The sequence below is a fragment of the Echinops telfairi genome, unplaced genomic scaffold (genome assembly GCF_000313985.2).
Source record: "Echinops telfairi isolate 266 unplaced genomic scaffold, ASM31398v2 ScPeMD7_1;HRSCAF=3_0, whole genome shotgun sequence".
NCBI lineage: Eukaryota > Metazoa > Chordata > Mammalia > Afrosoricida > Tenrecidae > Echinops > Echinops telfairi.
The window spans coordinates 49496078-49522017 of NW_022103896.1; the positions used below are offsets into that span (position 1 = coordinate 49496078).

The following is a 25940-nucleotide window of genomic DNA, read 5'->3' on the forward strand; positions in this document are numbered from 1 at the left end:
AAAAGCTTCCTCTTTCTCCCATGTAAATAATAAATAATTTTAAATATATCATGCATTATATAAAAACACATAATGTACCAAATCTGCTGGTGATGGCCAGTTTCTGAAATTTTCCCCCGAAGAGATTACTTGGCACAAAAAAGGATAAGTAATGAGATGTGTGTGTTAAGGCCATAGAATGGGGCATTGGCTGGGTCACCAATTCACCCAGGGTGAACTTGGGCCAAATCCTTAGTTTCTCTTTGTTTACTCATTCTTCCTAAATGATAGTGATAAATTATAGTATGTCTAAGATTACTTCTTTTTCTAACATCTTAAGGTTTTATCATTTAATTCTGTCATCTTCCAATTATAATTCTCTGTCGAACTAAAACAAAACAAAATAGATCATAATCCTGCTTTCTCGTGTTGGCAAGATTAATTCATATAAACCAATTTAAGGAACACCCACATGATGACATTCACAAGCACAAAATAGATAGTTATTAATATCAACAAATTCATTGTCTACGTTAATCAAATTAACTGAACCCTTGCCAGGTGTTCTTCTAACTTGGTTCAAGTATCCCAGACGCCTGACGCTCTTTCTCCGCACATAGACACACAGGCACATATGGTCATCACTGATATACAGGGTTCTTTCTCCTCCTCATGAGCTTTTTCTCTTCCATCTGCCATCCAAAACCTTTCCATAGATGCGATTTGGCTATAATATTTAAGAATGGAAAAGAAAACGACCTATTTCCTGACGAAGAGTATTTGAGGGGAAAGCAACTGTTTTCAGCACCTCGCCTTTGGGCAAAGGGTCTCACACCACCTGCTGCTTCCTGCATTCCCAAACTCCTGTTCCAACTAGCTTTCCTAGAGAAATGGAAAACACTGGAAGAGAGGGGGAGAAGGCTAGTGCAAGCAAGAGGCGGGGAATGAGGGATGAGAGGCAGGAGGAGGCGTGGCCCGGCTTGGTGCCTTCAGGATAAATACTGAGAACTGGGTGTCGGGTGTGGAGAGAGAACTCCGGAGGAAAGCCTGAGCTGAGCAGCACCGAGGACAGCGCCCGGCCGCCCAGCCTCACCCACGCTCAACTCCTCCTTCACACTCGCGCACACTCACTCGCAGGCGCACGCCCGCTGTACAATGGCAGAATCCCACCTGCAATCACCCCTGATCTCAGCCTCACAGTTTTTCGAGATCTGGCTGCATTTCGACGCTGACGGTGATTATCTTTTTAAATATTTAAGATCCGTTTCCTCCCCTGTCCCTCTTTCCCGAGCCCTTTTTCTTTCCCCCCCCCTTCATTTCTTCCTCCCTTCCCCCAGTCTTATCTCGTTGGGTACCCGCCTGAAAGTTTACATGGCTTCTGTGTAATCCGAAAAACCTTAACTTTTGTCTCTAGAAATGGTAACAGTAAGCGGGAGGCAGAGAAGGGGAGTGGGGTGGGGGTGGGGGACGCCAGAGTCAGCACCGGAGGGTCTGGTCCCTCAAAGTTTCCATGGCTGCCTTCAGAACCCCAACATCCCTCTTTGCCTTCAAGGTAGCCAAAGTTCTCCAGCCGGGGAAGGGAACGTTCATTGCGACTTGTAGCAATGTCGAGGCGTGAGAAAATAGTTCCGAGTCTCCGGAAAAATAGTTATCCTGGAAAGCGCACAGGGAGGAAACTCTGAAGATGCTTGCAACCTGGCTGCCTTTGTCTTTGCAGGGAGTGGTTATCTGGAAGGGAAGGAGCTACAGAACTTGATCCTGGAGCTCCAGCAGGCACGGAAGAAGGCTGGATTGGTAGGTTCGAGTTTGGGAAGGAGGAAAATAATAATAATAATAATAATACCTTCCACCGTAAAATAACAAACATCCTTCTGCTTTTCTAAAGTGCCTGCAAAGTCAAGTGGTTCTTGGTGAACGTAAACTTCTATTGACTGCCATCTGAAAGCAAGAGCGTCCTTCTAAATTGGTAGTAGGGGAAGAGGGGGAGAGAGAGAGATTTCCTAAAGGGAAATGCCTTACAGTCTGAAACCGGAGCTTTTAAAAGATGTATTTCTATACTTGTACTTTCTTAAATAGCTCTTAAAAGGAAAGGGTGGGTGTGTGAAATCCTTTCGCAGATCATCACCTCTTGTACCACGGAGTTTGTTAGGTAATTTTTAACTTAACGTGTACTGTATGAGAAGCGAGGGGGTGGAGGTACATTTCTGCCCCTTGGTGGTCAGGAAACAGAGCTGCAGACATGGTGCTCGGTCCTCTCGTCAATTATGATGGCTGGGATGGTGAAAAGATGAGCAAATGTCCTCTCCGTGATCCTCCTCACGAAACAAATTAGACAGCTTACAACATAGCAATGGCGACGAATTTACCAAGAAGAGGTCTTCGTTTCTGTGGGAACAGAAATCCAAAAGTTAGAGATAATAAAAGTAAAAGCTTCATATGTTCATATATTTTTTAAGCATCGTGATACTCTACTGAGGAGCAATATAAGCTTAATGTGTGATTTAAACTAATAGTTAAACAAATAAACCATTAATTAAGTAAAAAAGTGACTACCATTAATTATGAATAGCTTCCTCTGGGTTTGTATTTACCTGTGAAGAAAAACAAAAGGTGGTCCGAGTTAAAATAAAATAAGATCAGCTTTAAATGTAGGCAAAAAAAGTTGTATAGAGGAAAATAGGTTAAAAAAAAAAGCCCACTATCTACTGAGGTTTATGTAACAGTGCCTTTCAGAAGCCACTGTCGCCTACGGGCTACTTCACTATTATTGGCCTTCAGCCTTTCTGACTATAGTTAGAGACTTTACATTGAAAGGAAAATACATGCACCCAGAAGACTGTTTAATAGATCATCACCTTTAGCTCTGAGTTTTATATGTATACAACTGGGTAATAGGATTACCTTTTGTTTTTCTAAATTGAATATTGTGTGATACACATCTCTGCACAGCATAGTTAAAGGAATCTCAAAGGGCTGTGAATGTACTATAATGCATTATTAAACTATCAGTTGGTAAAATCATTCACAAAATTGATTTAAAACTGAGAGTTCTCTAGGGATTGTTTTATCCAGATTTAATGTTATATAACTCTAGAAATATAATCTAGTGATAGCAAATAAAATAGAAAATATTTGTGTTCTATTTTTTACTCTCCACATTCTTTCCTACCATATGTACTATATAAGTAAATTTGTTCAATATCATTGTATTTCTATGTATCTTGGACTAAGAAAAAAGCAATTCTCTTCCTCATTTAAATACCTGGTTAAAGTATCTTGGTGAAAAAAAATCTCATTTTCCACAAAATTTAGAATGACAAACAGTAAATATACTTCAAGGTGCTAAATAATTTCTTTTTAAAAAACAATTTTAAAATAAGTTTTCAAAGAAATTAATAGTTTTAATTGAGATTTATTTTATCATAGAAATTTAAATACTTAAAAAAAATTTCTGAAATTGCTTCTTCTCTAGTTTTAGTATGTATGACTTTCTGTACATAATGTCTGTATGTGGGAGATTTTTTTCCGGGAGGGGGGGTGGGGGGGGCAGTTAAAGAATTCAGAGCTCCCTGTTTTCACCAGCCAAGCCTCAAACGGTAAGACCGTTGAAGCTCCGACTATTAAATTATAATCCTTCATACGAAACAGGCACAGTTAAAGAATTATATCAAGTTGGTTCAAACCTGATTTTCTGATGACTTGTTTTGATTTTGCATAAGTTCTGCATAGTTAAAATTTAAACCAATATATGGATCAAACGTTTCATGCAACAGACATTTTTCACTATCAACTCCATTGTATTTAACCTGTATTTGCATTTCCTTTACCATAAAGGCTGAATCTAGAAACCAGGGTTCTCAACATTCCTTGCTATATGATAGCATACCTCACTTTATCAATGGAAAAATGCTCAGCTTTTAATATTCAAAATATGAAATGTCAAAAATATTAAATATGAGAGGGCTTGAAAACCTTTGTAGAAAAATTCCATTATCTTTGAATTCCATCTTTCCATGAATTTTGTGAACCTCCCTCATGTAAGTGAATATAATGTTAATGAAATACAACCAGTAGATTTTCAAAGACTACCCTTTTACACTAAACATTTGGTTTCGTCTTTAAATTTGTATTCATTTTTATAAAACTTTATTTATTACTATTATCATTATATTCTTACACTGTTTGAAACATAGATCTAGTTATAATTATGACCCAGAGAGTTCATAAACTAAATGTGGAGTCTATTTGCTTATATTACACCTTCTTCCAGATTTCAGAATAAATGCTTGGTTTTCTGTTACTTTAAGGGATGTATAAAACACTAGAAACTGGTAGTCTCACTATTGCTCGTAAGAATTGTTTTAATTAATGTATTACAATTGTTCCAGTAATAAAATATAATACATGCAAATTGCAATTTATCAAGAGTAAATGAGGTTTTTACAAAAGGCTACCATATAATTAAATTGTTTTGTTACCCTGTTACCTTAATTATCCTAAAGGCATTTACATTGGATCAAAACAGATTTCATAGTACTAGTACTAATGACTTTTAGATTCAACATAGTCCTTAAATTATTATATTAATCTATCTTTCCCTAGTGTATGTCTGTGTGATAGATAATATCACCTTCTTAGTAATGATGAACACTGAGACCTTAATTTACTGTCCCAAGGACACAGAATAGGGCACTGGTAAGAACTGACCTATTTTAAATAGGCTTCAGCTAATGCAACAGGGCTATTTTAAATGGGCTATGTTGGAGACTCATGGGTAAATACTCAACTTCCTGAATATTAGTTCTATGTTCATATCAGTAGTTTAGAATTCATAGCTCTCTAAACTGTCAGTATGTGAAGAGCTTATATAAGCAATCGAAGGGATTAAAAAACAAGCCAAAAGAAAGTATTAATTTGGTCAATCTTAACCAGGTCTTGCTGTATTAAATGCAAGGGAGAGAGAACATCAAAATAGAAACCAGGCAAAAACTGGAAAACTCCCTGAGTTACCACTGGTAGCAAAGATCTTAAGCACGCATAATCCGCAACATAAAACAAACCCATTTCTTTTGTCTGTATCTGATCAAAGCGCAAATTGATCGAGTCGTTATCTGACATATCTTTCTCATATGATTTTCTAGCTTACTTAATTAATGCCACTTTGATTCTAAAAATAGTTTTTGCTGACAGTCACTCTTCCACATTTACATTTTTCACCTGTCCAAACAGAAGTCATTGATTGTTACCTTTCACTATTGAAATATTATTGTAGAGGGTAGAAGAAGAAAATATCATAGAAGATAGTGTAGCAATGTAAAAGCACAGTTAGTGAAGAACACAATCTTTAAAGTTCATTGACAGTGATCATTATATTTAAATTCACTAAAGGTTATGAATAGAATGATTCTAACTACATTTTCAAAAAAAACAGCACATTGTCAAAACAAGTAATAGAAGATAAGTAAGAGGGGTTGATTAAAAATAAGAATCATCATTATAATGTTTTCGCTTGAAATCATAAATATCGTGTATCAGTTATGTCCTGAATTTTCATGAGAGTAGCTCATTAAGTGTGTGTAATTCTAAATGGTCCCAGTGCTAGATCTTTTTGCAATGTGTTAGAAACATGACCACAAGCATAGTTGTTTTTGTTTTTACAAGCATCTTCATTGTTTTTACATCATTTTAGGAGTTATCACCTGAAATGAAGACTTTTGTGGATCAGTATGGGCAAAGAGATGATGGAAAAATAGGAATTGTAGAGGTAAGAGATTTATGAATTTTTCTGAAATACAATTTTAACAAAAAAGCCTTGTTTTGTAGTTGTATTCAGAACAGCTATGATATGCCAAGGCCCATCCTGAGAGGCTTACTTTTCCTGAGTAATGTATTATCTTCTGTTCAGAAGAATAAAATTAAAAGTGACTCAAAATAAAAAAGCCCTGGCGGGGAAGGAGTTGAGCAGAGGGCAGCGTTCAACAGGAGAAAGACGAGGCTTTCTGCGTCTGGGATGATTAGCAGTTTGCGAACCCACAGAGCAGTTCGACTATCAGAGAGCTGGAGAGAGGGAGTCACAATGGAAAGCAAAGGAGAGGCTCACTAGCCATCGGAACCCACTGCTTGGCAGTGGGTTTTGAAGAATTTGCCAACCCACAGTCTAAATTTAGTACATTAGAAAATGAGACCCGGAGAAATAAAAAGGTTTGCTTCTGGTCATGCAACTGTTGGCGGGCACAGGTGCAGTGAGAAGCCCGAGTCCCCAAATTCTGGATAAGTGTTTATGCCCTTGAATTGCCCAGCCTTGTGTTAATAGAACCCCAACCAAGTACATGATGAATTGTTCTATGGAATGTTCTATAAAGACATATGCAGTTCCTGTGATGATGTCATGGCAAAAAGCCTAGTTTCAAATGCTCTACTTTTGACTGACAGTTGGCCTTATTAAAACCATAAGGCCTTAACTAAAGTGAGTGAATGTTTCACTGTAATAGGCACAGAAAGAAGCCTGGTGGCATAGTAGTGGTTACACATTGGGCTGCTAACCACAAGGTAGGCAGGTCAAGCCCACCAGCCACTCCTCAGAAGAAAGGCGAGGCTTTCTACTCCTGTGAAGAGTTGCAGTCTCAGAAACCCCCAGGAGGAGTTCTCGTCTGTCCTTTCGGGCCACTGTGAGTTGGAATGGACTCGAGGCAGTGAGTTCAGTTGTTCGACCAGGCACAGAATTCTTTTAAGTCTTAAAAAGTGAAAACGCACGGGGGCACAGTGAACGGGGTGACCCTTGGCCTGGGCATGCCTACCCCGTACATACCCTCAAGAGTATTCCGTATGGGCACCAAGAAATTTCTTTTTCTTCCTTTTGCTTGGGAGGGAGGGGAAAATGAGGACCTAATGCCGGGGGCCTAAGTGGAGAGGAAAAGTTTTGAGAATGACGAGGGCAATGAATGTACAAATGCGCTTTACACAATTGATGTGTGTATGGATTGTGATAAGAGTTGTATGAGCCCCTAATAAAATGATTAAAATATACATATATAGATAGATAAATAAAAAGTGAAAACCATGGATGTCTTATCTGACCTTTCAACATGAACTCTCTCTATGGAGGATGACTTCATACAGGAAGTCTAAATCCAGGAAACAAAACCTAGAGCACGCATCATTTCTCCAACGGGGTGCTCTCAGACTTGTGCAAGCATTGGTGTTTACATATCCTTTTGAAAACAGGGGCATTTCAACTACTTCCTATAACCTACTAGAGACAGTGAAGGAAAGCTGTGTCCAGAAAAGTTAATAGGGTCATGTTTTTAAGGTGCCATATCGCAATCATAAGTATGCTCTTAAAAGAGTGTTCTTGGTATACACAGCTCATGAAATTTTCTGGCTGTCTACAACATTCAGTCACAATATACCTTTGATTCAAAGAACTAACCTGGTTTTAATATAATCAATCTTATAAGACACTGGTGATGCTTATTTTTAAGCAGCTACGACAAAGAGAGTTAAGGAAGGACATACTATTATTATCCTTGTAATTAAATTTCTTCCCTGGAGTATACACTTTCCCCTTTTCCTATGGCATCTCATTACTATATAAATAGGTAAATTAATGGTAATGGGACTTATAAAATTAACATAGAAGCTAACTAATCAGAAGATGATATCATCAAGGATAAGAAAATAATGTTAAAAATGGACATAAATGACATGAAATCAATCTAATTATTCAACATGATTATTCTAAAATCAGTGAAATTATGGATTAGGAGTTTTGAGTACTTCCTAATAGTTGAGGAAGGTGGTTGTCACCCTACATTTAATGTATTTCAACTTGGAGGGGTATAATGAACTCAGTTATTTATTCTAGTTAATTTCTCCAGAAAAAAATTTGGTTGTGAGGTAATGTAAAGGGCATGATGAATTCAATTCACATGGATTGCACATTCTTAAAGGACAAGCTAGATAAATCTGTTTTGAACCCAGGTTTTACTATATTTAATATAATTTGATAGTTCATGACTGTATAATCATTCAGAAAATGATTTCAGATCTCATTTGAATGAGAAGCCAGTGGTTGCTTAACAAATTCCTTGCTTTGAACACTTGATGAAAGAAACTTCTCCAGAGGTTTGAGGGGGGGAGATTGCCAGAGGAAAGAGGTTTTCTAGGTGAGGAAAGATGGGGAGCAGGAGAAAGAGAACGAGTTAATACAGGTTGCAATGAAGAATTAAGGGGCTTTATTACTTACTATTTTAAAAAATAGTTTATTCTTGTATGAGATATAATTTATTAAGTGCTTCCAAAATACAATATCTCGTTTGATCCTTACAACAATCAAAAAATACTAAATATAAGATGAGTATCTATGTTACCGGCAAGGAACCTCAGGAAACCTGAGGTCAGAAACAAAGAATAATAATACGGTCAGAACCCAGCCAGTTTCCTCTAAAATACCCTTTCGATCTTTTCCATGAGATATAAGGTGAGCATTTTCTGCATTCAACAACAGCAACAAAAAATTCAAGCTTGGGTTGATCAATTATGTATGGCAAGGGTTTTAGTCTGGTTCCAAAAAAAGATGCACAGAGTATGTAGAAGTGATTCAGCCAAAACATTTGAGACATAATCTGGGAAGGACTTTTTAGATGAGCAGAATCAGAAAGAGTTTGGAGAGAGTGACTTGAGACGCAGGAAAATTGATACGAAAGGTTCAGTGTTCTGGGGCATGAAATGCTTTGCTAAGCAGTGCCCATAAGAAGAATTCCCCAAAAGGTCATCTTTTAAAGAGGAAGACATTGTAACTCAGAAAGATTGAATGATTTGTTCCAGGTCCACTAACAAAGTGTGGCCAACTAGAAACCTAAATGCGTGTCTGATTACAGAGTTCTTTTCATTAACCTCAGTTATCTGCTGGAGAGCAGGGGTACCACAGCAGTAGTTCAGATACATGATGATTCGGTCTAACCAGTCCTCCAGAAATCCACAGCAATCCAGTCACTGCTGACTCACAGCAACCCTGTAGGACAGAGGAGAACGAGGGTGTTGAAACAGGAGTGAAAGGAGGTAAGAAACGTTCTGAAAAGTATTGGAGAAAAAAATTACATTACAGAACAGATGGAGAAAATGAAGATGGGGAGAGGAGAAAGGGCCTGAAATTGTTCTGTGCCACCAAGTGCCACTAGGCAGTTGCAGTAAAGGGAATTCATCCTTGCTCCTTCCAACCTGATATTGGGGCACTTTCGAAGAGAGTCTCTGTAGATGGCACACCCCCAATCAAGTATGAAAGAACAGAAAGCTTCCTGCTTTCCAAGATTTGTAATGATCTGATTTCTCATGTCAAACCCACCATCACTTTGGTGTTCAAAGGGAACAGAGAAGTTGGATCTGCCTGTAGGCTAGGCCCCTTTAGTACTGGTGCTCATGGACTCAATCCAAATCCAGTGAAAGTAGGCAAATGAGGAGCGTACAGCCCGCTTTTCTGATCGAACAATATGGTTCTAATTGAAATGCTGCTCCAAAGATTGGAAAATATAAAAGGGCTTCAAAAATTTGAAGAAGAATTTCATTATTCTCTCCTTCAATGTTTCCACTTAGTTTTTGAACACACACACACACCTGCCGCACTCCATAACACGGTCAATGTTCAAGTTCTGGCCGAATGAAGTTGACTGACATTTTCCAGCATCATACCATCTCAAAAGGTAAAAGAGGGAGGATAATGAGCAGATGTGATTTCTTTGTAATTTTGTGTCTTTAAAGTGATTTTAAATTTCACAGACACAGTTCTGTAATAGAGTGTTAATAATCCAACATGGAAGGATTAGTCGCAAAGCCTTAAGTGTGAGAATCTGGTTTGCAGAAGGCAATGGATGACTGTGGGAGCCCAAGACCCATCTGTGGGAACTACATAGGAAATAGCTTCCGGTGGTCTCCTCTGTCCACAATTGAGGGATAAGAGGAAAGTGGTTACTAAACAGAATGTATTCAAGAGTTGAATATAGATGATCAAAGACATAAATTTGAGTTGAACAGTAAAAACTTTGTCAGCAGATCCCTTCGATGATGCATGCTGGACCTGATCTGGTTTCCAAAATGTTCAGTATTTTTGGTTTGTATTGTTTGGTTTAGTTTTTGTTTGTACATATCAAGGTGCATCCCAGAAGGGGATAGGTCATTTGGCGTCACCTTCTTGAAGATGTATTTTTTTTTCTTTTTTTCGTATATGAAACCCAGGATTAATGAACCTAAAAAGAAAAAAAAATGTACGAGCACAAACTAGGACGGCTAAAATTCCAAGATAATTTAACAACCACTGTAACAGTCAAAAAAGGATCTAAATGCATTCAGGCTTATACTCTGTTGCAGAGAAAGCTAAATAAAACAAGTAAAGATGAAAATGGAATGATTTAGCAGATTTTTCTTCCCTGGTGCTCACATTTGTATAGCTAGTTCCCTTAGCTGGGTGTCAAACCTGAGAGCTTTCCTCCCGATGCTTTCAGTAATGTGTGGGCACGTGCCATCCTCTCACTCAGCCTCATTGTTCAGATTGGCAGGTCAGTGCTTCCACTGGGGAGAAAAAATAGATCTAAAAGCTATTTTAACCCTAAACTGTAACAGCCCTCCCAGGGAAGCAAGCACTTCTCTAGCCTTTTCCCCTTTTCTTCTACATTGTGTTTGAGGCTATGAGTTTAGCCAGGGTGAGTGTAATTTTCCCCTGTGAACTACTTTCCACTTCAGAACTTGGGGAAATGTCTGACAGGGATATCTGTTTAAAGACTTTGCTCTGGCGAGGGATTTTAAATTATTTATTGGAGAAACTTTTCTGATGGAAGATTTTAATAGAGGGTGATGAGGGTAAGCGATGAAGGACCCAAAAACATGAAAGACAGGATGATTTACTTCAACTCTGACTCAAGCCATCAGCTATGTGATAAGAGTCCATTTAGCCTCCTGGAGCCTCTGTTTCATCAGCAGTGAACAGGGATGACACTAGATTAACTTCTCAGTGTTGTTATGAGCATGGAGAGTAAACGAGATAGCACAGCCAGGAAGACAAATGAACCCAGGCACACTACAAACAAACAACACCTGTACATAGTTGCTATCCTTTGTTTTTCAGTAACATACTGAAAATATGTACTATTCTGTAGAATGTCAAGATATTTAGCCACTTTTATAGTGTCAAATTCACATTAAATTCAATTAGAACTAAATTTATATGAAGATTCTTTGCCTTCTAAATAACTGAAAGATCAGCAGCTTGAACCTACCCTAACTGCACAGGAAGGACGGGGCGATCTGCTGCCCTAATTATTACAGCCCAGGAGACCCTGCGAGCCATTCTTCTCTGCGAGGGAAAGCCACGATGGGGCCGAATCAACTTGACAGCACACGACAGCAGCACATCTCCTGAACTCACATTTTCACAGGGTAGATAAAAAATGTCTCTCGTTTCTAAATTTTTTAAAAAGTGAATGATCTCATGGATGGGTTTGGATTGATGGCAGGCCCGACCCCATGGGCTTCTCAGAGTGTCCCATGCCAGAGCGAACTGTAACCCCAAACTATTACCTGGCTTTGTCCCACGGGCATCGGGCACTGAAGTGGGTTGCACAGTGAAAAAAAAAAGTGAATGATCTCCTAAAATATGTTGAAAGAGGTTTATGCATACCAGACTGCCTGGAAGACTTAAGGATAGTCACGTCCACTTTGAGGTACCTACCCTTGTCATCTATGTCTCCAGTTATGTTACTCTTCCTGCACATGCTCCTTGAACCTAGGACTTAGCTTGTTCATTGTTTTATCTTTGAAACTGTGTGTTTACCCATCTGCTTCCCTGTAAGGTTCATATTAGCAATGACTGTGAATTCCCAGTATCCAGCAGTATGCCTTGTAGTTCTGAATCTCAGGTGAATTTCAACCTATTTCAAAACCGAGACAAGGGATTCATGTTATGAATAAGATTAGAAGAAAGATGTTAAATTCCCTGTCATCAGTTCCTGGGAAGCAGATTCTGAGTTGAAGATTAGCACAAAGAGATTTATTAGGAAGTGTTCCTCCGTGATAAGTAGCTCTGGTGGTGCAGTGCTTAAGGTGCTCATCTACTAACTGAATGGTTGGCAGTTCAAACCCACAAGCAACTCATGGTGGATAAAGATGTGGCAGTCTGCTTCTGAATGATTACAGCCTTGGTAACCCTATGGGACATGTCTGTTCTGTCCTACAGCGTCGCTATCAATTGAAATTGGCTTGATGGCCACAGGTTTGTTTGGTTGGTTTGGGTTCTTGGAATCAATACCTGTGGAGCGAAGGGAGGGAAAAGGCAGGGTACAGGATAAGGCAAAGGGTTATGGTAACACAGCCTGAACAGAGGCCTCAACTGGTCCTTCAGTGAGCTCTGCAGCTGGGATCACCCTTCAGAAATGCTTCAGGTTTTGTGCAAGAAGGCCTTTACAGTCCCATGTGCATCCGTTATTGTTGCAGCATAAAACTCTCTTCAGAGCAGACAATTCCCAAAGAGGACTGACAGCTGAGGGCTGCCTGCGAGCAACACACCCAGCACCAGAAGGGTGCTCTGGGTGGCATGTAACAGTGTTCACCCCCCTCTGTGGGTAATATGTTATTTGAATCACAGCGAAACTTGTGAGAACTGGAACGCAATGGGATTGCCTTATTTTTTCTGGCCTCTCAAGTTTCCTACCTTTGACAACGTACAATTTAACCACTTTGCTAATGCCTATTTTAGTGGAAAATAAAGGAACTCTTCTTGTCTGATAGGTTTCTGCCTTACACAGGTTCCCGTGTCCATAGGCTGTCTGGTAGCTCTTTAAAAACCCTGTTTCCATGACTTTGGAGCCTATGTTGAGTTGGATAAATGGTCAATTGTCTTTATTTGTTGTTTCAGTGAAATATTTACAGATGTTAGGCAAAGAAAAAGAGCCCTCGTGGCATAAGTGGGTTACATGGTGGGTTGCTAACGACAAGTTCAGCAGTCCAAAACCACTAGCCACTCCAAAGGAGAAGAATGAGGCTTTCTACTCCTATGAAGAGTGACAGTCTTGGAAACACACAGAGTTTCCAAGACAGTATCTGCCCTGTCCTATAGGGTCACGATAAGTCAGAAATGCCTGAGGGCAATGAGTTTGCTGTCTTGCTTTTGAGAAAAGTGACAGTAAATAAAATACATGACTTCATCCTCAAATAGTGTCATAGATTAGTAGAGGGACAACAAAGTATGAAGAAGTTTTGGTTTTCCTTTACTCTCCCCAACAGTTCCATTGACATAAAATTCACACATCATACAATTCAATAGTTCAATCACATGAAGAAAGATTATAAAATTATCATCACAATACATTTTAGAACATTTTTTATCAATCTTGTACTCATCATTAGTAGCTCCCAATTCCCTTCAAACCTTCTCTGCCATACCTTAAGAAACCATTAATCCAGTTACTGTCTCTACAGATTACCTATCCTGGATCCCAGTGACATTCAACCAGTTCTCATATGTGAAACTGGGAAGGAATCTCCTTATGATCAGACCTACCTGTATCTATCCCATGGAATTCTTTTCTCTCTTCTCCAACCAATCAAAAAGCTGGGAGAGTTTATGAAAAAGCAGAAATGCAGCCCAAGAATTATGAAATCACTAATAAGCTTGGGTCAGGTAGCATTTGGATACTTGCAGCAACAGTAGTCAAGAACCATGGTTGAATAGTGGATTCTATGTGGGGCTGCTAACTGGAGGTCAGCAGTTTGAGTCCACCAGCCATTCTATGGGAGAAAGACAGGATTTCTGCTCTCATAAGATTTGCAGCCTCGGAAACTCACAGGGGCATTGCTACCGTACCCAGCAGACTCAGAATTGACTCAACGGCAGTGAGAGCCCAGAGAAAAACAGCAGTGACTGAGCAAAATCTGAGAACAAAGTAATTGTACTTAAACCTGACTACAAAAGCTCTTTGGCAGTGGACAGAGCTACATATAACATAGGACAAGCACATGTGACACCTTAAAATAGATGCTTCTTTATGTTCAATATAGCTGCATCCTATCCATACATGTTCATTGTTTCTCGTGTTTAAATTCTTTAGTCATTTTATAATCTTTTTTTTCACTAAATAATATCTTTGAAGCAGGATAGTGCTGTGTTCATTTTAACATTAACAGTCGAATGAAATCACTGCAAACTGAATATGTTGCAGGATATAATTAGCAGTTCAGGGTTTGGGGTTTTTTTTTTGGGGGGGGTGTTCTTTTGTTTCATTTTTTTGGTAAGACTAAAACCAGGTGGCACCCTAATGATATGGGCAAAGAAACAAACAGGGGCATTAGATATGAAGAGCAATTTTGCCATCTCTATACTTGTCTGTTCCATGGACCTCTGAGCTTCTTGTGAGTGACAGAAACTTTAATTTGTGAAACAAAGATGATTAAAATTCACAGGATGTTACATTTGACCATTTCTTACTAGCTCACCCTTTTATTACTTCCTATTTTATCTGTTTTCATTAACTCAATAAATTTAAGTAAGTAGGGTTTTTTTAAAGGAAAAGGTACTTTCTTTTGCTCACATCCCCCCATTCGTTATTAAAAATTAACCATATAAACACAGTGAAGAATGTAAAAAATTACTCATTAAAAATTGTGCTAAGTAGGTATTTTTAATGAAGAAAAGGTACCAACCAATGTGCAAGCATTTAAGTCAGGCTCACACTCTGCTGGGCAACATGCTGGGTATTCAAAGGGTGCCAGCGAGGAACATTCTCGGTCCTCCTGAAACTGAGAGTCTATGGGGAGATCCTCTCCAAAAGCTTAAGTTGGCATCTGACGACTATATTTCCGGTTCCTACCACAAACGCTGTATCCTATGACACCACCCTGATCAGATGTTCAGCACTGCACAGAGCCCTCTCAGATATGGGCACACACCATGCAGTGCTACTGGTCCGTCCGCTCTTCACATCCTCATCCTCTTTTTCTTGTATATAGTTCACCCTCTTTGAGATGGTGCCTTCTTTTTCTTCATTCTTGGTTCCTCTTCTTCTTTTTCTGTTCTTCATAAGAACCCTCCCTCCAACTCACTCGTTCTTCCCTCATTTCCTCCTTTGAAAGAAACGCCCCTTTGTGGAAAATATTACTCGAGACAGGGCAGGGCTCTATAAAGTGTCAGGAGCATGGTTACTTCTCCCTCTATCAAGACCTCTCCAGTCCCAACACACACACCGACCTGCCTTTACTTCCCTTCCTCACCTTTAGCAACCTGCTCCCCAGGTATGGCTTTTGAATCCCTGGTTAGTTTAAGAAAGTAAACCGTTTACACAGCTACTTTCCTCTAGCAGCCTACGCCTGCAGCATGAGGCAGTCCTGTTTTCAACAAGTGGAAACAAAGTTTATCACACCTGGGCTTTTGTATTTTTTTGTTGTTGTTGTTGTTGTTGTTGTTGCTGTTATTGGCATGTTTTGTTATTATGCTTTTGTTATTGGCATGTAAAAATCACCAACGAATCTGCTATCTGCAGACCAAGAGTGAAGAGATTAACAAATCATCAATTATTCTCTCCAGTAAGCGTGTTGGTGACTTGATTTACTAAGAATGAACAAGAGCAAAATCCACCAAAGTCAGCCACTAGTCATTCAACTACTCAAACTAGTGAGGCTTCAGACTCTTCAATCAGAAATATTGGCCTCTGGATTACATTGAATTAAATTATTATTGGGGTATAGTAATCTATGATCCAAGAATTCTAAAGTCACAGGAATGTGCCCTGGTTCCTTTAGGAAACATAGGTAACACATTTGTATACACACACACATATACACAAACCTGTTTAAAGATAAAAGGCTGATTACCAAAAAATTTTTTGCTGCCAAGTTCTAATTTTCTATTTTCTCCTTTTGGATATATTATCATCTATACACAATGATGACATTTATTTCAAAATAAATAAGAAAATGCTTTCTGAATGCATCATATGAAACATCCTAATAAGATGTTAGGCCCCTTACGTAGACTCACCCCCACATGGACTGCCTACAGTTGAATGGTTCTAATTTAAGACATGGTTTCAAAGATGTAAAAGCAAAATAAGTAAAAAACCATTCTACTAGGGCATATGGAAGATAAGACTGCTTGCATATAAGGGAGATTGATGTGTTTTCTTTTAAGTCTTAAATGTTTTTAATAGACACTAATGGATAAAATTCCTACCTTATTCCCTCAAAAAAATTAAGCTTTTCCTATAAGTTTATAGAATGTTTAGAACCTGAACTGAGTTTAAGGTTGAGCAAAACTATAGATTCTTATCCTAAAATCCAAGGACCAGGTTCCAGTCTGGAACTTCATAGGACTTATCAATACCTGGAAATAAAATGCCATACAGTATTACACAAATACTTTAATGAGGAAGATATATTACTTTCAAGAGATTCCCAAAGGAACTTTGAACTCAGTACAGTTCAGAATCATTGGTTTCTATTTCAACTCTTTATTTTCATGATGAGGGAACTGAAATCCAGAAATGACTGAGGGAGTTGATGGGGATTACAGCTAATTAGCTGCTGAGCCAGAAATAGAGTCCATGTCTGATGTGGGGCCATCAATCCAGCTCCCTACCTCCCAACACTGCAATAGATAGATTATATTAGTCTCAAAATGGGATCTAGAGCCATTTTTCTAAAAAAAAAAAAAAAAAAGGCTCATTGACGTTATGAAATGAGATCTAAAGGGAAATGTCATAGAGCCTGGAAAGTAGCGATCAGAAATAACTCCACGCCCTGGGTTCAGACTGCAGATAGACTTTTAGAAGAAGCCAACTCTGAGAACTGTTTTGCTCCTATTCATGTTGAATTCCCACTGTTTATTGTGAATTGTCATCTCTACCTTTCTTCCCACGGCTTTACAGTTGGCTTTGCTTGATGCTCCCTTGCATCTTCAGGGCCTGGAAATGCACACTTTTCTTCCTTTCCCCTCCCTCCCCATTTGTCATAGTCTGATCCCATCATACATGAAATGTATGACTCTTAAGTGTGCTGTCCTGAAGGGAGACCTCATTGGTGACAGTGAACAGTTGAAGGGTTCAAGCCAGCTTCTCTGTGAGCAGACTGTGAGGGATCCGACGGGCCCTAGGCAGCATCCCTGCCACTGCCGTCACACTGAGGGGAGAACCAAGCACCAGTGGCATGCATGCATTCAAAATATGATGTCACTTTCTAAGAACAAAGTACCAGAAAAAGAAAGTGGACTCTGATGTTTTTCCTCTCCCAGTGAGTACACACTGGGCTGCTAACCTAGGTCAACAGTTTGAAACTTCCAGCCACTCTGCCAGAGAAGGATGAGGCTTCGTACGCCCGTGAAGTTACGGCCTTGGAAACCCACAAGGGCAGTTCCCCCCTATCTGTGGCACCACAATGGTCCCAGCTGACTTGATGGCCATGAGTCTAGAGCTCTCTGGGAAGTGAACCTGCTCCTAGAGAAAATACGGAAGACTAACTAAGCAGCAAGTGATACCTGTTACAGAGATTCACTTGGGAGCTCTTGACAATGACCTCTCTCTTCTTAAATCTCTTCCAGTTGGCTCATGTATTACCCACAGAAGAAAACTTCCTGCTGCTCTTCCGATGCCAGCAGCTGAAGTCTTGCGAGGAATTCATGAAGGTATGAGAAAGCAAGCTATCATTGAATGAGGTCCTCAGAAAGCTGCTCAAAGTATGAAAATGGCTGGGATTTTTCTAATCTGTTGGTTTTCCTTATTAAAAATGGCTTACAGACATGGAGAAAGTATGATACTGATCACAGTGGCTTCATAGAAACCGAGGAACTTAAGGTAAGCAAAGAAAAACTTGCTCTAAGTTCTCCTGTTTGTTTTTTCAAATACAATTATGAACTGCTAAGGGCTTCATATCTTTTTTAAAAACCTCCCACAAAAGAAACTAATGTTGAGCAATGGCATATTTTCACCCACTCTTACATATCATTAATGAATTACTAGATCAAAAAAGAGACGTCAAGTACTTCTTGAAGTTCTGTTCAGCAGTGCAAGAAATTAGCATTCTCCCTGGTGAATACAAATTGTTCTCTGAGATGGATGTATCAGCGCACAGATATAACTGTTATATTCAGCCTCATGAGGCAGCCCTTTGCTTTGAAAAATGGAATTATAATCTATAAATCAAACACCTCCATAGAAGAGGAAAGAAATCTAAGGTGCAAGGAAAAAACTAGTCCAATAGACTAACAGACCACCCAAGCATCAGTCTTTACAACCCTGAGACCAGAACACGACGGCACCTGCTTCCCACTTCCAACTGCTCTGGAAGGGGTCACATTAAAGGGTTCTGAGAAAAGCAGGAGAAAACTCTGAAGGAAATCTCAAAATCATAAAAAACCTCTATCTGTTCAGAAAGAGACTAGTAGACTCGCCTTTAGATCTGGAAATGAACTCTAGATTTGGCTCCCTTTTTAAGCAATAGTTAGGTCTATAAAGGAAACAGTAACACCAATGTTGGGCATACCCTTTGAGAAAAACAGTGATTTCAGACTCAAGGGGCAGCATTTCCACAAGTCAATGACAAAGTTCAGAAGGGATAGGCTAGAAGGAGAAACCGAAACAGGAAACAGTAGGGAAATGTAAAAAGTGATGTTACAGTGAGGGGACTGAAATCGTTGACATGCAACAAAATGTGTAAGAACCGTTGGGTGGAAAACTGATCTGCTTCGCCCAATTTCTTTAAAAAAATGTATTTTTAAGGGAATGAAAAGACAAGGGAAAATACTGAAATTCATTATACACTAAGTATCTTGTCATCTTTGAAATCTAAATATCTAACAAAATAGTTCAATTATTTACTGGAGGCCAGGCAGAAATAAGACGCATACTGGTTTTTACAAAGATGTCAAATCGGTATTCATTCATCAACTCAGATCCATTCGAGGTTTCTCCATCTGTCTTCAGAGTGAACGTTTACTGAGCGCTGACTGTCACTGGCAGCGTACTCATGACTTGAGATGTTTTTAAAATTGAACCTTCACCAACAAACCTTGCCAACAAGTATTAACAGACCCATTATAAAGAGAGACGGACGTTTAGTGAGACAGACCACTGTTGAAGATCGAATGACCGCCCAGGAAAAGCCTAGATTGGGATGTAGGACACCCAACATGCTCCTCGTTGTGGGGTTTCCCACAACACCACCTGCTGTCAAGCTTCAGTTCAAGAGCACCTTTTGGGCTTTTTGGCTGTTACGGATGGAAATAGAGGTATCAAACATCATTTCCTGGTTATAATTCAACATGGTTTGTGTTGTATAAAATTTTAGAGATGGAACTAGGCCCATTGCACCATTAACAAAATTGCTAAAGCACACTGGGCCGCAGCCTTCTTTAAAGTGTAAGCATTCTAAATACGAAATCACTCAAAGCAGCACCATTTACAATGCGCTTGTGGCTCAGCAACGGAGAGTCTACAAGGTGACAGTCAGGCTATCGTGTTTCTATTCCATTGCCACAACAGTTTATCTAACAAATAAAAATTAAAAACAACAGTTTCAAGTTCAAAATAACCACCTGAGCTCATTTCCTATACTGACCTCAAAGTACTCTAAAGGGCTCCTTCTTTGTGCTAAATTTTATTCCCAGAAAGAGATTCTAAATAGAAGACCTCCTCCCTAGAGAACTTTAAAGTTGGCATTCTTTTTTAATGGATCTTTCAAGCAAGCTAAATTTAAGATGTGCAACAGAGTAAAACATCTCTTCCTCGCAGATACACCTTTGAATCTGAGTCCCAAGGTTCTGCCAGACTATTTTTGTGACCACCATTCTAGCCTCTGATGAGGCTTTTTGACCCAATTAATCTCTGACAAAAGCTTCATAAAGCTCAAAAATACAATTCTCCTCCAGCAGCTTCCTTTGAATTTTCCATGTTTCACTCTGGATTTGAAGTGGAATGTTTGAAGTGGAAGTATTTTTATCAAACTAGGGAAAATGTCTTCTTCATTAAAAAGAGTGAAGTCGATTCAACTCAAGAGAACTGATACATTTGAGACAGGAGAGGAGAATTTAAATTACTGCAGAACCAAAGAAACCCAATTCTTCAATAATATCCAGGCACTGTATCGGCTGTTTTTCCATAATTGCATTAATTCATTTTCTGAACAATAAGGGCATTTCAAATGAACATCACTAGAGAAACCAAAGACTATTATAAGTTTAAGTACTCACACTGTCATTTATGTGGTAAGCCTTTGAATAGCTCTTATTTGATTTATTTCTGTTAAAAAAATGAAATCCATTTCTTCACTCCAACTGTCAAACTAATAATCATCTTTTTTCATTCTTCCCACATTAATCTCTATTTTAATATGATTCACATATCCTTCAAGGATTCAGTGACATCATCTCGGACCAGCCATTTCCACTTAAAATGTGCAGAAGCATTCTGACGGGCGATTAGCACTCATTGACTTTAAAGCTAACCAGATAGCCCTCGTGTAAACTAAGGTTATCCACGGATGTGGAAATACTGCTTGCGAAGGTGGAGAATACATGTGAAATTCGATCTAGCCTTCATCTGATTCACTGGTACGCTTTTTCACAAATGACATATCGAAGGAAGAGGTTTGTATTTCACATGAAGATGCCTTTCTGTAGAAATGCATCCTTTGAGCGGATTGATCTGAAAAGGGTTTATTCAGACTTCTACACAGCACTCACTTAAATACTCCTTTAACTGAAATCATACAATGCTTTACCGCACAGACTTTGAAGGATCAAGTCGCAGGGAAAGGTAAATGTCGTACCTTTCTATAGTGGTTCCACAGCGGGGATGCCGACAGGACCCGACCTCTCTTAGTCCCAGTTCTAACACCCTTTCTTCACCCTTTCTCCTCAAAAAGAAACTTCCCTTGCTTCCCTGGGGTGTTCCATTTCAAGGCATGCTGAAATGGAAGCAGATTGCGCATTGTTAATGGCATTTACCTGAATGTTCTTTGCCTTAACAGAACTTTCTAAAGGACTTGCTAGAAAAAGCAAACAAAACTGTGGATGATACAAAATTAGCCGAGTATACAGACCTAATGGTAAGACTGGCCTTGAAAAGACTGTAGCCAAGAGATTTTGACGTATGACTGTGTTCTTCTTGATTCCTATGGCTACCCAGCATGGCGTAAATAAGTTCTGTTGTGGTGTTGCATTGGTTCAGATGAAAAGTGAAATACGTAAGGATGATTATCACGGATAAATGTGATGCTGAGGGCTGCAGGCATTGGCTCTAAGGTTCCACACACGAACATTTCTTTCTCCTGGAGCTAGGAAATTTTTATCAAGAGACGTGTGTTTCTTAAAAAGTCATTGTAATTATATCTCTAAAATTCATTTATCATGGAAGTTCTGGACCCATTTCATCATGGCTTAGGATATCATAGATTGTATCAGAGCTAACCAACTTTCTAGCCACTGCATTCAGTGAGCTGGAGTTACGAGTATGGAAATCCAAATATACCCAGCCTGTTTACATAGCAAGTAGTAAAAATAAACTAAGGGTATTCTATATGAAATAACCCATTATCCTCGAAGCTAATTCATTTCAAATAGTGAAGTTTGCTCATTTTGATTCATTACAGGATTGGGGCTACCAAGAAAAAGTCCTTCCCCAAACTCAATTCATTGGCCCCTATTTTGGCATCACTTTAATTACTTATATTTTGGAATTAAGGCAAGGCTTTAAATAACACAAATGGCTACATGGATTTATACATACCTTAAATACTATGAAGGTACAGTGAATTCTTACACTATGAATTTAAATAAATAAGCCAATAAAACCTATCTATTATAAATAAAACATATCTATCATAAAAGCTCCTGTTATAGTAGATCAATGAAGGGGTTAAACTTTTCAGTTACCTGGAGAAACAATCTTATAAAAGAATTTGATTCTGTTTTATGTAAATGAGGTTTATTTTCAGCTTTTTTGCTTACTTTTACTTAGAGAAAAAGAAAATAACACTTAAAAAACAGAATGAACAAGTCAAACTCACTGCTATGGAGTTTATTCTAATTCATGCCGACTCTAAAGGATGGAGTAGAACTGAATCTTTATGGGAGTGGCGAGTCTCTAGAATGTTATTGTTGTCTTATTCACTAGACAATAGTTTTCATTATAATGCAGAACTGTCCCCCTCTAAAGAAATGCCACTTTTAATTCCTCATTACCTTACTATTTATCATAGTGTTAGTATACAGGTGGCTTTCTGTTGTAATGTACAGCTAGATCTAAACTCTGAGTAACTTTTAGATAAGGGACAGTAACCTACATTTATCAATTTTCTGTTTTGTTCCACTTTTATGGGTTATCTATTTAAAGTAAAGACTCCTTTCCAGGTAGAAATTTGAAGTAGGCTTTTAAAAACCACTCAGATGGGAGTTTAGCCCCTGTTGGATTGGCCTAGCATATCTGATTAAATGTCATAAACCAGTTCAAATTCAGGAAGAAGTTAATCAAAAACTAATTAAAATTTAAATATGTATTGGGGAAATATTTCCCCAAGGGCACTAAACTGTGATCTACTTGTGTAGTACCTTGGAAAAGAGTGTGACAATATTAGAACTATGTTCAATGAACAATAAAGTGTGCTGATATAGAGTCCTGAAAAAGCTGCCTACCTAGAAATCATACCATAGAATGCTTTGCCTTTTCTTCCAAAAGAAACATTCCCAAACCTGTTTTCAGCATAACCATGATCACTATCCTTTCATTAAAACATCAACCCTCTTGTTAAAACATTAAGCCTTTCATTAAAACAAAATTTATTTCACACATTTAATATTCAAATTTAGACTATATTGTATATCTTAGATGCAGTACTTACATATAACATAGGAAACGTTATATAACTTTCTCAAATTGTGACACTGTCTCTCAAGTCTGACTTTTACAGTGTCGTGTCTGAGTGTGATTGAGTGATGCATAGTAAGTCTAACAGGGGCATTACTGAGTCTCTAGTACCTGATGGAAAACAAATTCGTTCAAACTTGTTCAAAAGTTCTCTTCACCAAGGAGTTATCTACACCCCTTTCTCTTGGGTCTCTTATTTTGTAAAGGAGGGAAGATATATACATTTATTTATTTTCATACCATTTTGGAGAGATTCTAGGGATACCACATACTGTCAGACTCCTTCCTTCCTTCTCCCCCAACCCCTCTCTCTCACCCACACACACCCACACTTCCAAAAAAATGATGATCGTCGAGAGAACTGATGAGGGCCACTTTATTTTACTATTCTGTATTATTGTGATGAACATTGGCAATTGACTCAAGTTACATATTGGGAGTTAATAGTATATTCTAGTTTCTAGAATGTTGTCTATATACATATTTGATAATCATTCTTCAACGGCTAGAATAATGATTTCTGTCTTTCAGCTGAAATTATTTGATTCAAATAATGATGGGAAGCTGGAATTAACTGAGATGGCGAGGTGAGTTTAGAAACCATGCAAATATTATTATAGTAAGCTGACCTTGGGGGTGGGGAAAGACCCCATAAAAACTAATGTATTACTTCAATGTTTTTCTTTCAAAAGGTTACTACCAGTACAAGAGAATTTTCTTCTTAAATTTCAGGTATTTAACTTTTTCTCTGCCATAATGCTGTATGTTTCTTGAGAATTCAGAATGCGGTAGATTTACCAAGAGACTCGCACGAACTATAATAATAGCATTTGAACCTTTTCTCTCTTTTAGGGCATCAAAATGTGTGGGAAAGAGTTCAATAAGGCATTCGAGTTATATGATCAGGTACAAGTTGTTCTTACCTACCACGTGAATCTTTAGAAGAATTTGGGAAATTTCCACTAAGGAAAAATCTCTCACCAACTCCAAGTAAACTAAAGATAGATACTGAAATGACACAACAAACGAATGCATTCCTTACTAACTCATTCCAAAATGTTTCATGGTATGGTCCCAATTAGACATACCTTGACTCAAATTCCCCACCACAACTGATCTGCTGTTTGTTAGATTTTGAATAAGATACCAAACTCCTCTGAACTTCACGTTCTTCATTTGTAAACAAGAGATCATAGTACTTGACATATGGACACACATTTGTGATGATTGACCTCAAAAAAAGGCGGTACTGTGAACACAGAGTCAAAGGTGAGCTGTGAAAGTACATAGAACAAGTCAAGGTGTTTAAAAAATCTAAGGGTTGAATGACAGGCACTTCGTAGCTATTTTGGAATTTGGGGGCAGTTAAAAATTCTGACGTCCCAGGCAGTGAAGGACTCAACTGGCTGAAAAGTTGGCCGTTTGCAGCTACCCAGCGGCACCTCGGGAAAACAGGCTTGGGATCGGCTTCTAAAAAATTACCCCCTTGAAAATCCGGTGGAGCAGCGGGGCGCTAACAGAATCAACTAGACCACGAACAACATAGGAATTTTAAAATCCCAGGAGTTTAAAGAGTCTGCTAAATAGTCTGTGGGGATGTTTCCTGAGGATTTCAATGATTTCCATTTTATGTCGTGCTCCATTATGGTAGATGGAGTTGATTGTGTGTTTTATTTCTCTGACCCTGTCTGCCTCCAGGACGGAAACGGATACATAGATGAAAATGAACTTGATGCCTTACTGAAGGATCTGTGTGAAAAGAATAAGCAGGTAACTTGGTTCCGCTCACACTTTTTTAAGCGAATTCTGCAGCCTCTCCAGAATTAACTGCAATATCGCTCTTAGAGATGTATTGAACGATCAGGCAAGGAGGAGTCGGGTCCAATTCTTAACTCAATTTGCGACAGCCTAATTCAGCTTAACTGTCATAAATAGATTTTAAAACAGTCTTATGATTATTCCATATTTGAATAAGAATTTAATCCAGCTTTTCTTAATGGGTTGATGTAATAAGCAGTTTTCACCCCACATTTTACCACTGACAGTGATTAATTGAATTCCATATTTGACTGGATTACAATGCTGTCTCTGTCTATACAGGAGCTAGATATCAATAATATTCCAACATACAAGAAGAGTATAATGGCTTTGTCGGATGGAGGGAAGCTGTACCGAACAGACCTTGCTCTTATTCTCTGTGCTGGTGACAACTAGCCCGAGTGACCACCGTCTACTAGCGATACACTGTATCTAAAGAATAACTGCACACTGTAAGGGAGTAGGCTGTATTTTCTTTTATATCTGTAAATTTATTTGCATAGGTAATTATTCAGGATGTAGGCACTGTCTTTTCTGCTTGTTTCTATACTGTTTGTAATGTACAGTTTTTGTAACTCTGATTGTTCAAGGAGAATGTTGATGCTTAGGCCAGTCAATATACCCAATTTAAAAAATAATTATCTAAGATAGTCTTGTTTTCAAAATTACAGTTCCCAAAAATTCCTACTGGGATTAATCTCTCACATTCTAGTCTCTGGTGTATAAATGCACATTTGTTAGTGAAGAGTTACATGCAACAGGCCAAGCATTCTTATTTCGGCCAATCTGAGGACTGTCCCAGGAGATATGTGTAAGCAATGTTTCCAGCGTTGAGGAGGAATGTGCTTTTAATCTAAAATATTTACCAAAATATTACTATCAAGAAATATATTTCATGTGGCTCTATAAACTTAACAGTCTCATTGGAAAAGATTTAGTTCACTAATCAATGCCGTGATTACTGCTTGAATTTATACCAAGCTATTGGTTCAAGTTGATTTGATGATCAAAAAAGGCAGTATCAGGCTTGATACTTAAAACTTGATTCTATAGCTGTACTTCCAGTAAGCCTACTTCAGAAGGTAAGACCTTAATCCACTTTCTAAACTGTTTTCACGTGTTGCAGATTATAATTATTCTAGTAAACTGCTGTTTTTACATTATATTCTGTGTAATCTCGATTAAATTTCATATACTGAGTATCCTGGTGTCTAGTTTGCATACTTCCTGGGCTTTTTTCTTCGTAGAACT

General features: G+C 38.5%; 1 protein-coding gene and 1 non-coding gene across 2 annotated transcripts; both read left to right on the forward strand.

The window, feature by feature from the left end:
• Positions 1-1022: 1022 nt before the first annotated feature.
• On the forward strand, positions 1023-25891 carry CALB1 (calbindin 1). Its single transcript, XM_004697481.2, has 11 exons — positions 1023-1213; positions 1697-1773; positions 5669-5743; positions 17552-17635; positions 17748-17804; positions 20977-21054; positions 23403-23458; positions 23564-23603; positions 23724-23777; positions 24570-24641; positions 24972-25891. Exons 1-11 carry the CDS (start codon positions 1135-1137, stop codon positions 25083-25085), a joined length of 786 nt encoding a protein of 261 aa, XP_004697538.1. The 5' UTR covers positions 1023-1134; the 3' UTR covers positions 25086-25891.
• LOC115868979 lies at positions 11461-11594 on the forward strand. The gene has a single exon (XR_004045912.1). It is a non-coding gene; the product is annotated as a small nucleolar RNA SNORA42/SNORA80 family (small nucleolar RNA).
• Positions 25892-25940: the final 49 nt, after the last annotated feature.

Excerpts from the sequence above, each read along its gene's own strand:
- CALB1 (XM_004697481.2), top strand. The coding sequence starts at position 1,135 with ATGGCAGAATCCCACCTGCAATCACCCCTGATCTCAGCCTCACAGTTT. Across the intron at positions 1,774-5,668 it reads CACGGAAGAAGGCTGGATTG|GAGTTATCACCTGAAATGAA; the intron begins GTAGGTTCGAGT and ends ACATCATTTTAG. Across the intron at positions 17,805-20,976 it reads TAGAAACCGAGGAACTTAAG|AACTTTCTAAAGGACTTGCT; the intron begins GTAAGCAAAGAA and ends TTGCCTTAACAG.